This window comes from Sorex araneus, chromosome 5 (genome assembly GCF_027595985.1).
Source record: "Sorex araneus isolate mSorAra2 chromosome 5, mSorAra2.pri, whole genome shotgun sequence".
NCBI classification, from domain to species: Eukaryota; Metazoa; Chordata; class Mammalia; order Eulipotyphla; family Soricidae; genus Sorex; species Sorex araneus.
Window position 1 is genome coordinate 42,860,675 of NC_073306.1, and position 12,228 is coordinate 42,872,902.

Below are 12,228 nucleotides of genomic sequence, written 5' to 3' on the forward strand. Positions count from 1 at the left end.
TTGCCCAGTTTGGTGAGAGTCTGCTTAGCAATTAACAAAAGAATCAACCAACAACGACTGAAGCTCTTGGAGCTTTTATTCTGTGCAAGACCTTGTTCTAATCCCTTGACGGGAATCCACTCAACATCCGGAACAGGTCCTGGGCAAAGGTTTTAATTTTCCACGTTTTATAGATGAGGAGGTTGAAGTTCAAGATTCACAGCCTTGAGGAATGACAACTTGTTCTATCTGCAAGCCCTTTTCACATCAGCACCAGGCCACACCCTGTCTCCAGACACTCAGGGACCTTGGTTTCTGAGTGCCGCAGCAGCAGGCTTGATCATTTTGTCGAATGGACATAAAAGACACAACGTGAGAAAATTGGCTTAGATTGGTTAGTAGCTAGGAAGTGGCTTTTAGACAGAAACCAAGGTTGAAAGGGATGTGGTATTTTTTTTTCTTTTTTGGGTCTAAATACATTTGCTGGAAATGATGGTAAGATGGAGTTTTGCCCTTGTCATGTCTAAATTTTGTACAAATTTTATATAAATTTTATACAAAAGTATATTCTATGAGAATGATTCATGATCTGTAGACTACCGGGGTGATGTCTTGAGATGTAAAATCCCATCTTTTGCGGGTTTTTTTTTTTTTCCAAATAACTCTGGTCTTTAAAGGTCTAAGAAAAACAAAACAAAACAAAAAAACCAGCGTGTCCAAGATCAGATAACTGAGAAGCGGTGGGGGCCAGGGGCCAGGGAGGCGGGGGTAATGAGGTCGTCCATGGGGACTGCTGGATAAGATTTCTGGGAGAGACTTATGGCTCAATTTTGGGGGGCCTCCCTGGCAAACAACCAACCATGGAAAAATCCCAGAGTCCCCCTGCTCTGAGCCAGGAAGGGGGCTGCTAAGCTCTGTGGAAGGACTGGGGACTTCAGTCTGTATAGACACGTGGTCCCTGACCATAGCTGGCCCTCCCGAACCTTAGAAGCTCACCTCTAGGCCCCAGGCTGACCGCAGCGTCCAGCCCCCAACCCACAACCTCCCTGCATGCTGGGGCCGGATCTCTCCCTGGCTAAGGTCTGGTCCCCTGCTGGGCCACGTACCTGACTGTGACCTGGCCCAAAGCTGCCCAAGGTCGTGCCCCCAGGATGCCCGGGGAAAGGCAAGGATTATAGGCTGATCTGCTCAGAAGGGGCAGGCCGGGCAAAGCGTGCCACCCCCAACCAGTGCTGCTGAGAGGCTAGGGAAGAAGAGTGAATGGACGCCCTCCGAACCGAGATGGAACAGCCTCGGGGCAAGGCGAAGAACCACATCCTGCTGCACTCCCAGCCACCCGTGGGAGGAGGGACGGGCGTGCGGGAGGCGTGGGCGTCATCACGTGGGTCGCTTGCGTGGACGTCATGACATGGGCGGGTTTGGACGTCATGAGGTGGGCGCGCTTCTGGATGTCATGACGTGGGGGCGTTTGTGCGGACGTCATGACGTGGAATGCTTGTGTGGACGTCTGACTTGGGCGCGGTTGTGTGGACGTCATGGCGTGGCACGCTTGTGTGGACGTCTGACTTGGGCGCGGTTGTGTGGACGTCGTGGCGTGGCGCGCTTGCGTGGACGTGACATTGCCAGGGCGCGCTCGTGCAGACACTGAGGCTGGGGGCACGGGCAGGGGCCAGCAGCTGGTGACACAGGCCTCCGCGGGGAGCAGCCGTGCGGCCTGGCTTCTTGCATGGACCGAACAGATCCGCCGCGTTCAGAGCCCACCAGCGCCGCGTCTTCTCTCGGGCGCGTGCGGGTGTGCCTCTGTCCGTCCGTCCGTCCGCCTGCCCGCCTGCGCCTTACTGCCGACGTCCCTCCCCACCCCCCAGGGCCTGGAAGAGAACCTTCTGGCGGCTGATCGTCCTGGCCCTCGGCCTGTTGGGAGTGTTCCAGTACGCGGTCCCTGTGGTCAGGTACCTCCCGTCCCTGCACTGAGGGGGCTGCAGCGGGGGAGGGGCGGGGCTGGTGGGAGCACTCGCTGCTGCCCTTCCCCACAGGCAGCTGGAAGCGCTCCTGCCCCTGGGAACTTGCCCTGCCTCCATCATGCCCCTGCTGAGAGACAACTTCTCGGGCCCCCTGCGCCCCTGGTAAGGAGCCGCCGCCACGGCAGGGGGTCTCAGCTGGCGTGGGGGTTGTGTGTGAGAGGATCTGTCTCCCCATCTCTGCCCTGCCCAGGGCCCGGCCGGAAGTTCTGACCTGTACCCCCTGGGGCGCCCCCATCATTTGGGACGGCACGTTCGATCCAGATGTGGCTCGGCGAGAGGCCCTGCAGCAGAACCTCACCATTGGGCTGACTGTGTTTGCTGTGGGCAGGTAAGGCCTGGCTGTTGGGGGGGCCCCGGGGGACGCTAGGCAGGTGATGGGGGCCAGGGGAGCACTGTTCCCCACTCCCAGGCCCAGGTGGGGGCACAGCCATCCTTTCCTCCCTCTCTTCCCCGGACACGAGGCACAGGGAACCAGGGGCTCAGAACTGTGTCTGACCCCTCTGGAAGCCGGGGCCTGTCCCACAGGAAGCTCTGGGTTGGGGTGAGGCAGGTGGCGGCCTTGGGGATGGTCTTGCAGATGGTGAGCACGGTCAGGTAAGCAGAGGAAATGGTCAAGTGGTGGCCACTGGCGTGGGGGCATACAGCAGGGGTAGGGCCTGTGGGCTGCCCCTGGGGGGGACATCGGGGGCAGGGGACTGAGGGAGGGAGTCTGCAGGAAAGGAGGCACTGCCCCGGGTATCAAGAAATCCCAAGGGCACTGGCCACGGATGATCCAGGTGGCCAAGCCTCGAATCTGCTTTTCAGAAGTGAAGCAATGGGGTCTCCTGGCTGAGAGCCACGGAGGGAGCCTCTGAGCCCCCGTAGCAGGGGGAGGGGGCTGGGCTCCAGAGGGAGGAGTTTCTCTTAAGGATGCATCCACATGGGGAGGAGAGATCTGGAAGTCGGGGGTGGGGGCAGAATTTGGCCAAGGTTGGGGGTTCCTCCAACCCCATCCCCACTGGAGGCAGAGCGCACGAGAAGGACCCCCACTTTGTTCCTATCACAGTACCCCGCCCCGTGTCACACTTGCTCGGTGCCCCCTGGAGGTCCTCCTGGCTTTCTCTCGGTGGAGGGGAAGAAGGCGGTGGAGGAGCCTTGAGCAGTTTCCAGGTGGTTCTGCCAAGTCGGGGCGCAGGGGCTGGGGAGAAGAGGGCGGCCAGGGTCTTGGGGGCTGACCTCACGGGCCTTCCGGCAGGTACCTGGAGAAATACCTGCCGCGCTTCCTGGAGTCGGCGGAGCAGCACTTTATGGTGGGCCAGCGCGTGGTGTACTACGTGTTCACTGAGCGGCCGGCCGCGGTGCCCACCGTGCCGCTGGGCCCCGGGCGGCAGCTGCGCGTCGAGCGCGTGGCGCGCGCGGGGCGCTGGCAGGACGTGTCCATGGGGCGCATGCACACGCTGCACGAGGCGCTGAGCGGCCGGCTGGGCGCCGAGGTGCACTTCGTGCTCTGCATGGACGTGGACCAGTTCTTCAGCGGCGCGTACGGGCCCGAGGTGCTCGGCGACACGGTGGCGCAGCTGCACGCGTGGCACTACCACTGGCCGCTCAGGGTACTGCCCTTCGAGCGCGACGCGCGCTCGGCCGCCGCGCTGGGCGCCGCCGAGGGCGACTTCTACTACCACGCGGCCGTGTTCGGGGGCAGCGTGGAGGCGCTGCGGCGGCTCACCGAGCACTGCGCGCGGGGCATGCTGCGGGACCGCGCGCGCGGCCTGGAGGCGCGCTGGCACGACGAGAGCCACCTCAACAAGTTCTTCTGGCTGCACAAGCCCGCCAAGGTGCTGTCGCCCGAGTTCTGCTGGAGCCTCGACATCGGCCCGCGGGCCGAGATCCGCCGCCCGCGGCTGCTCTGGGCGCCCAAGGACTATGCCCGGCTGCGCGACTAGCGGCCTCCCGGGCCACGCCGGCTCTCCTGGGCCGCGAGAGGGGTCCCCGGAACCGCGGGGGGCGGCTTCGTTTGGAAGCAACAGGGCACTTGGGAGGATCTCGAGCAAGAGCCCCGAGGCCTCCCGCACCTGCCCAGCCCTGGGGTGGGGCCTGAGTTTGTAATAACTCCGCCCCGAGGAGCCGGGTGGGGCTGGGTGCTCAGCTGCCATGGCCCTAATTCGGCCTGTGTTAATGCCTGCAGGGAAGCCCCTGTGCACCTGCACTCCACGCATTCCTGCACACACTTCGTTTTGTTACCCGGGGTCATCCCCAGCGATGCTCAAGGACTATACTTATTTCTTTAATTTATTTATTTATTTATTTTTTTCACAGGCAGGAAGGGAGTGCAGTAGTTATGACCACTGAGGGTCTGGGGCAGAACTGGCTCTCCGGCCACATGGAGCTGCCTCTGGGTAGGAGGAGGTGTGACGTCCAGTCACTTGGCCTTTCACCTCCACGGCTTTGAGGCCACCCTGGTCACTCCTGACGGTCCTCAGGGGACCATATGCGGGGCCAGGAATCAAACCAGGGTGGGCTGCATGCCAAGCAAATGCCTTCACCCCTGGCCCCATCACCTTCCCCACGGTTGTGTCAAATTTGTATTTAAGTGATCACTGTAATAAAATACCTTTGATGTTTTACACGTTTGTGAAATGTCCCGAGGGAGCCCTGTTTCTTGGAGGGGACCCTTTGTTTAGCCTAGAGCCTGGGTGGTGGGTTTCCTGGTTCAGGGTTGCTGTCTGAACTCCAGGGCAGGGGGAAAGACAGGCTCTGAGTGTGAGTGTGAAGGAGTCCTGCCCCTCCAGAGAAGTGTCCAGAGCCCAGGAGATAAGGACAGTCGCCATGGGAGCCCCTGCGGTCCTGTCTGCCCTGAGAGAGTGGGCTGCACTCAAAGTCAGATCCTTCTGGAATCTTCTCCCAGAACCTGAGTTTGTAATAACTTCCACCATCCCAGGGACCGGCAGCCATTCCCTCTATTGGCCTGGCCCAACCCTCATATATTGTGTCGTCTGATGTCATTTTCCAGCCGTTTGCCAGGTTGGGTGCTGTGTTAAATAAGACACAGCTTTCCTTTCCAAAGCAGTTCGGAGTGCCCCAGCTTGTTCCACCCTGAGCAGCCAAACCAGAAGAACTCCTGGACTTTGGTCTGGGGCAGGTGAGCCTGAGCACTGAGCGCTGTGATGACCCTGCGATGGCCTGTCCCTTCCCACGTGGGGAAATGTTTGTCCTCTTACTCTGCAGTGGCAACCCTGACCCCGAGGGCCATGCGGACTCCTCGTGAGCCCTGGGCCGCCACACACCTGGGTGCAAGGAGATAGGATCTGCCTGGGAATCCGTTTCTCTTCTAACTCTGCCTGGCTCCAGACAAGTGAGTGTCTTCCCTTTGCTGGCTCCCCTATAACACAGGGGCACCAGGCTCCCTCCTGGCGGGCTGGCTCCGGTGCTCTAGGAAGTGCCACCTACCTTCTCTGCTTGCCTGTCCCTTCTCCAGCAAGTTCTTGGAGTGCAAAGGTTCATCAGTACCAAGCTAATTGCCGCCTTAAGGAGGAAAGGGAAGCCTAGTGGGTGGAGCCCTTCCTGGGGAGTGAGTCATGGAAGCTGCAGCGGGGCCTCTTAGGAAGGAGCTGGGTGGGCCTTCCTGAGGGGCTTGGGGCTGAAGCAGAAATTTTGAGGGAGATTAATTCCTTCTGCACCTTCCTCCCTGACCATCGAGACAGTTCACGGTTGACACAGTTCTCAACACTTCTGGCGTCCTCAGGGTCTGTGGAAATCCTGAGCATCCAGGGAAACAGGTGGCAGCAAACTCCCAGACGGGCAAGTGTTACTGCTGCATGCAAAATCTCCACCTGTCCCATCAGCTCCACCTGGACAGTGGGTGCAAGTGCTGCTGCCAGGCATCCCCAAACATTTCCAGCTGTCGAGTCAGGGGTCACTGTAGGCCAGGAATGTGGCTCAGGGGTAGGCTGCATGCTTCACTTGCTTGAGACCCTGGGCCTGATCCTCAAATCCACACACCAAAAAAAAAAAAAAAAAAAAAGACAAAAAAAAAAAAAAGGCCCATGGATTTGTGCACCGTTAGACACTTAACTGAGATTCAACACATACCCATTCACTTAATTCTCGTATCTGCCCTGATAAAACTCTTTACCATTTCCCTTATTTTACGTGATAAAATCAGGCACAGAGAGATTAAGAAATGTACCAGATAACAGGGCTGGAGCAGTAGTACAGCAGCTAAAGTGCTTGCTTTGCACACGGCTTAACAGGATTTGATCCCCAGCACCCCATATGTTTCCCTGAGCCTGCCAGGAGTGATTCCTGAGTGCAGAGCCTAGTACCTCCAGGTACAGCCCGAGAGAGAGAGAGAGAGAGAGAGAGAGAGAGAGAGGGGGGGGGGGGAGGGAGAAAGGAAAGGAAGGAAGGAAGGAAGGAAGGAAGGAAGGAAGGAAGGAAGGAAGGAAGGAAGGAAGGAAGGAAAGGAAGGAAGGAAGGAAGGAAGGAAGGAAGGAAGGAAGGAAGGAAGGAAGGAAGGAAGGAAGGAAGGAAAGGAAGGAAAGGAAGAAAGAAAAGTAAGGAGGAAGGGAGGGTGGGAGGACACTTACCAAACAATACACAACTCAGCAGCTTAAATACAATAATAGGAGAACAAGAATGAAGTTAAGCTTAGGCAGAAGACAGAGGTGAGACCAGGATCTCAGGCTGCCACTGGTTCTCCCTCTGCTTCTCTGCCCCGTTTATCCCACCTGTGTCTGGCCGCGCACAGCTACCCCGACCCCCAGGTCAGTGCCCACCATCTCCTAGCCTGTTTTGAATTCATGAAGTTGAAGGACCTGGTCGGAGCCTGCCTGTTGGATCCTAGCGCTTAGCAACTGGCTCTCGGAAGGAAAGGAAAAGCTGCCGCCAGCTGCCCTGGTGTCAACTAGCCAACACGGCTAGTTTCAAACCACAGCACCCACTGAATGGGGAGCCAGGAAGAGGCGTGACTCGGGCGCCAAGACCACAGCACTACCACGAGCACCCCAGGAGCCAAGGTTGCAGCTGCGGAGTCAGGTGTCCACTACTGGCCAATCAGCTGTGGCCGAGACGGAACCACGTGATGCAACCCGGTTGCTAAAGCCCAAGCTGCTCGGGCATAGGCCCCTCCTGGTCCATTTCAGAGAGACGGCCCCCAGCGGCGTGGCCCCTCGGCACGTTTCCTACCTTCCATGACACCCCAGGTCCACCCCTGCTCGAGGGTTAATTCGTGTCGCAAGCCTGTCAGGTGCAGAGATTCTGTCCCTTGAGGGGCCCAAGGACCGTCCAGCCGGGCCGGGAAGTAAAGGCCCAGTTAGACTTTTGCTGGTGTCTGGGAAAGGGCCGCGGGAACAGAGCCCACGTGGAGGCTGGGCGCCCTGTCGCGACCCCACACTGACGGGCGCCATCGGCCAGTACGAAGCCCCACTCACCGGAGCTACTGACCCGCAGCCCCGGGGGCGGATAGTCTCCGCGACACTGGCCCTTGTCGCGCTCTCCTCCTTGTTACCCTCCACCAAGCTTGGGGACTCAACTCCTGCACGTTGCTCTTGGGCAAATCGCGGACCCCCCAGTGGGGGACAACGTATGTGAAGGGGACTTCTGGGTCCTGTCTACAGTTTCCACCAACCAGGGTACTCATGACGGAGCTCCAGGGGGGTTAGGGGAGCTGAGGGGCCAACCCCCTGGGAGCAGGCACAGGGGACCACAGCAGGGCCCCCTTCCTCTCAGGGGCTGGACAAACCTGGGTGGAACTGATGTCCCTGCCACCTGATTGTGACTGAACTCTTGCCCCTCCCCCCCCGAAAAAGACACATTAAAAAAAAATTCTTTTTTTTTTTTTGCTTTTTGGGTCTCACCCGGCGATGCACAGGGGTTACTCCTGGCTTTGCACTCAGGAGTTACTCCTGGCGGTGCTCAGGGGACCATATGGGGTGCCGGGGATCGAACCCGGGTCGGCCGCATGCAAGGCAAACGCCCTACCCGCTGTGCTATCGCTCCAGCCCCCCTAAAAAAAAATTCTTGCTTTGTTGCCCACTGCCCTGCGGCTGTGAGGTTCACACCCAGCTCGCCAGCTGGCCTCTGGGCACAGGGAGTGTGGCGAGCGCCCAGCCCTGCCCATCGGAGGCTCAGGGGCACAGCCCACCCGGTGCAGGTACAGTTCATTCTTTACACAGAGAAACAGGGAGGCAGAGGGCGGGGAACGCCTTTGTTTCTCGCCTCCTGTCCTGTCCCCCGGCCCCCGTTTGACTTTCACATTGGTCCCCCAACCCTCCCAATGGGAATGAGGCTGCTTTCCGGCCGCACGGAGGGCTGCCACTCCCGCCACCGCCGCGCAGACTCAGGAGCCCATAGACTGTTTTCTCTTTTTTAATAAGGTAACTAGTTCTAAATACGGTGGCTTGGAGGTCCCATAGAAAAAAGCAAAGGGGTGTTAACAGTATGTATAACAGCGTATTTACAGGGTAGTTAACATGCGGACGAAAAGCTACAATACTGAGTATCAGACGACGCAAGTCAAACAAAGGGGGTGGGGTGGGGGCAGAGACCCCACGGGAAAAGAAACCCCAGGAAACGTTAAACTGGTAAATCAATGGCGAGTTAAGGCTTAAAAAGTGTATAAAAATAACACAGTTAATATTCAAAACGGAACTCCAGATACAGAATATATAGATGAGCTTCTGTCTAGTTTTCTTTTTTTCTTTCCCGAGGGCTGGGGGGCTTCTCTGGGCTCTGTACATGGTTCCTATATACATGGACACGCATGGCTTTCAGATTGGGGTGTGTGTGTGTATGTGTCTGTGGAGGCGGAGGGCAGGGTCTGCTCCTGGGACCCTCCTCCCAAGAGTCCCTTTCCTGCCGGGGGACCTAGGGCTGGGCTGGACACTCCACTCCATGTAGGGAAGACAGACAGCCCCTCCCTGGGCATTGCACCGTCTGGAGGAGATTCTAGGCGGGTGTCTTAGCCCCAGATCTACTCCCTCCCCATCTCCCTGCCCGTGGCTTGGGGTGAGGGGAGAAGCAGCCGACCGGGACCCTGGCCAGCACCGAGGTAGACGGGGGTGGTGTTCAGGGCTCAGGGACCGGGTCTGACCCAGCCCACTGCCACCCATTTCCCTGGGCCTACACTAGCCCAGCCCCACACGGCCCCCTTTGGTCCTGCCCACCTCCCGGCCCTCTCTCCTTTGGCTGCCTGGAGCCTGGACAGTCCTGGCTGCGGACACATCCTCTGTTCAGTGGTGCCCAGGGCAGGACGCCAGAGGGTCCAGCAGGGCACCCGGGCGAGTGCCTCACACCAGCTGCTTCCAGCCCTTCCTATGGGGCCTCTCCGTCCATCTGCAGTCCCGAGACCCAGGCCAGGCCTGAGCCTTCCCTGGAGACCTGAGGCTGTGGCAAGAGAAGGTCCCCGCTGCCCTCTGGTTCTCTGTGTCCATCTGTCCGATTCTTTCCATTTCTCGGTCTTAGCAGCACCAACTTCTTGGCCAATAAATATCTTTTTTTTTTTTTGTTATTTCCAAAACAAAAACTTAAAAAAAAAAAACAGTGAAGCAAGTGAAGGGCAGGGAACAAAAAGAAAACCCAACAGAGAGGTTCAAAGTGCTCGGAGATGTCTTTGGATGCCACCAAAACTGTCCAGAATCTTGCAGGTGGCCTAGCCGCCCCGGAGCCACAGCTGGACTGGCCGGTGCCTGCGGCCTAGGCTTTCTGGAAGGTCAGGAAGGTCATGAGAGAGCTCGGCTGTCCCTGGACGGCCCCTGGAGGGAGGTGGGGCCTGGTGCTGCCTGGGTCTGCGTCTGCCGGTGGGCAGGGTGGGGTGGTGTCTGGGGTGGGCTCAGATGAGGGAAATTCGCACCGGGATACCGGGGGACTCCGTCCTCTGGGGCGAGTGATGGCTCACCAGGTGCTCCACTACTGTGTGTTTGGACATGTGCTTCATCAGGTAGGTCTCCTGTGGGCAGGGCGGAGAGGCGGAACATTAATTGCATCCTCTGCAAGGGACAAGGGATCCAGAAGAGGCTGCGGTTTCCGCAGCGACCACTGGAGGGCGCCAGGGCCAGCGGGCCAGCGAGTGGTCAGCAGCCTCAGCAGCCAGCACTCGTCGTCCCTCAGCTGCGGGCACCAGGGAGAGGAACGGCTCCCTCTCCGGGGCTGGGCCCACAGCTGGCAGGCAGCAGGCCACCGGGAACTCTCAAGTGTAGACCGGCTGCCAGGAACCACGTGCGGGCCAGGCCTCCGGCCCGCCGGAGAGGGCGGGCTCCTGCCCCAGGCCCCACGCAGCTGCTGCAGCTGCTCCCAGGAAGGGCGAGGCCGCAGGCCTGCAGGTGTGGGCTGACTCAGTCTCCTCGGCAAGCGGGGACGGGAAGAATGAGCCTTCTGGGGTTGCTCTGGGGAAGATGCAGGGGGCGTCCCTTGCCTACCCTCCCCCCTACACGCTCACACATTCATCACACACATGCTCACACCACACACGCTCATACACGTTCACACACAAAACACACACACACACACACACACTCTCTCTCTCTCTCTCTCTTCTCTCTCTCTCTCTCTCTCTCTCTCTCTCTCTCTCTCTCTCGGGGAGAAGCTGATCTGGGCAGGTTTTCCCAGAGGCTCTGCTGAGTCTGAGGGGCCACCACAACTGGGTGGGGAGAGCCGAGGCCACTTACAGGCCCACGAGAGCCCCACGGAGCCGCGGGGAGGATTTGGGGCCGCATCTTCACTCTGTGGCCTTCCACCTCAGTTTGCTCAGACGCCCGCAGAGGGGAACCTCCAACACGGGCTGGACGGAGGCGGCCAGCAACGCCCAAGCAGATACTCTCCTTTATGTTTGGTTTGATTTGGAGGCCACACCTGGCAAGTGCTCTGGGGCTACTCCCAACTCAGTGCTCATAGTGCTAGGGACCCAAGCACCACCAGGAGTAATTCCTGAGTGCAGAGCCAGCCTTGAGAGTCGGCCCTGAGCATCACCAGGTGTGGCCCTAAAAGCCCCCCCACCCCAAAATATTAAATAAATAAAAAATAAGGGAAAAAAAAAAGAATGTCGATGGGGTATTGATGGGAATCGGGAATCAGAACTCCTGGTGACTGCTAGGTTTTATAAAGGTGAGGCAGGTGTAGGAGTTCCTCTGTTCAAAGGACAAAGTGAAAATTTTCAGATGAAACCATATTTCACTGGTTTTACTTCACACAAATTTGTGAGCCCCTGGGTTCCCTGCTGCTCAGGCACACCGCCACCAGCCCAGTCAAAATAAGGGTACAGGGCGCTGGGACAATAAGCACATCAGGTAGGGTGTTTGCCTTGCATGTGGCCAACCTGGGTTCGATTCCCAGCATCCCATAAGGTCCCCTGAGCACCACCAGGAGTAATTCCTGAGTGCAGAGCCAGGAACAACCCCTCTGCATCGCCGGGTGTGACCCAAAAAGCATAATAATAATAATAATAATAATAATAAGGATACAGGTGAGTCAGCACTGGTCTGGGTGCTGATAGGATCTCACCATTCTGTGGCATACTTGGTTTTGGGGATTTTGGTGAGATAAAATTTTTTTTTGTAATTTGTTTTGTTTTGTGTTTTTGGGCCACAGTCAGCAATGCTCAGGGCTGACTCCTGGTTCTGTAATTGTAATTGGGAATCGGTCCTGGTGAAGCTTAGGGCACCATATGTGGTGCTGGGGATTTAAACTAGGGTTGGCCAATCTTAGAGGTGAAAAAATATATATATGTTATATACACATATATATAAGCACACAAGGCTCAACCTTTAACAACATGTTAGTGATCTCTTATAGAAGGTCTTAATGACCCCTGTTGAAATAGAACTATCCTCACATTCTATCTTTTTTTTTTTTTTCTTTTTGGGTCACACCTGGCGATGCACAGGGGTTACTCCTGGCTTTGCACTCAGGAACTACCCCTGGTGGTGCTCAGGGGACCATACGGGATGCTGGGAATCGAACCTGGGTTGGCCATGTGCAAGGCAAACGCCCTACCCGCTGTGCTATGGCTCCAGCCCCACATTCTATCTTCTAAGGATACTTTTTTTGTAGCATTTTCAGCAGTTTTTCATAACAAACAGTACAAAATATATTATTTCAGTTCTGCTCTGGAACAGGGACTGGGATTCGGGATGGAAATATAGCGGTGGGAAGGTGTAATGGTGGTGGAATTGGTGTTTGAATATTAAGTGTAATCAAATATTGTGAACTACTTTATAAAATAAAAAAAATTAAAAAACAGAAAGATAAATGGACT

The 12,228-nt window shown here is 57.3% G+C and overlaps 2 protein-coding genes across 4 annotated transcripts in view; one reads left to right on the forward strand and one right to left on the reverse strand.

Annotated features, from left to right (window-relative positions):
• The first annotated feature begins 1,260 nt into the window (after positions 1–1,260).
• Positions 1,261–3,922, forward strand: A3GALT2 (alpha 1,3-galactosyltransferase 2). Its single transcript, XM_055139867.1, has 5 exons — positions 1,261–1,346; positions 1,845–1,928; positions 2,013–2,102; positions 2,191–2,328; positions 3,235–3,922. Exons 1-5 carry the CDS (start codon positions 1,261–1,263, stop codon positions 3,920–3,922), a joined length of 1,086 nt encoding a protein of 361 aa, XP_054995842.1.
• Positions 3,923–8,329: 4,407 nt separating this feature from the next.
• ZNF362 (zinc finger protein 362) overlaps positions 8,330–12,228 on the reverse strand; it is a 36,334-nt gene continuing 32,435 nt past the window's right edge. For all 3 annotated transcript variants that reach the window (XM_055138532.1, XM_055138531.1, XM_055138530.1), the window contains one exon: positions 8,330–9,924. In XM_055138532.1, coding sequence (XP_054994507.1) covers positions 9,808–9,924 — 117 coding nt within the window. In that variant the 3' untranslated portion in view covers positions 8,330–9,807. The remainder of the gene's footprint in view (positions 9,925–12,228) is intronic.

Excerpts from the sequence above, each read along its gene's own strand:
- A3GALT2 (XM_055139867.1), top strand. The coding sequence starts at position 1,261 with ATGGAACAGCCTCGGGGCAAGGCGAAGAACCACATCCTGCTGCACTCC. Across the intron at positions 1,929-2,012 it reads TACGCGGTCCCTGTGGTCAG|GCAGCTGGAAGCGCTCCTGC; the intron begins GTACCTCCCGTC and ends CCTTCCCCACAG. Across the intron at positions 2,329-3,234 it reads ACTGTGTTTGCTGTGGGCAG|GTACCTGGAGAAATACCTGC; the intron begins GTAAGGCCTGGC and ends GCCTTCCGGCAG.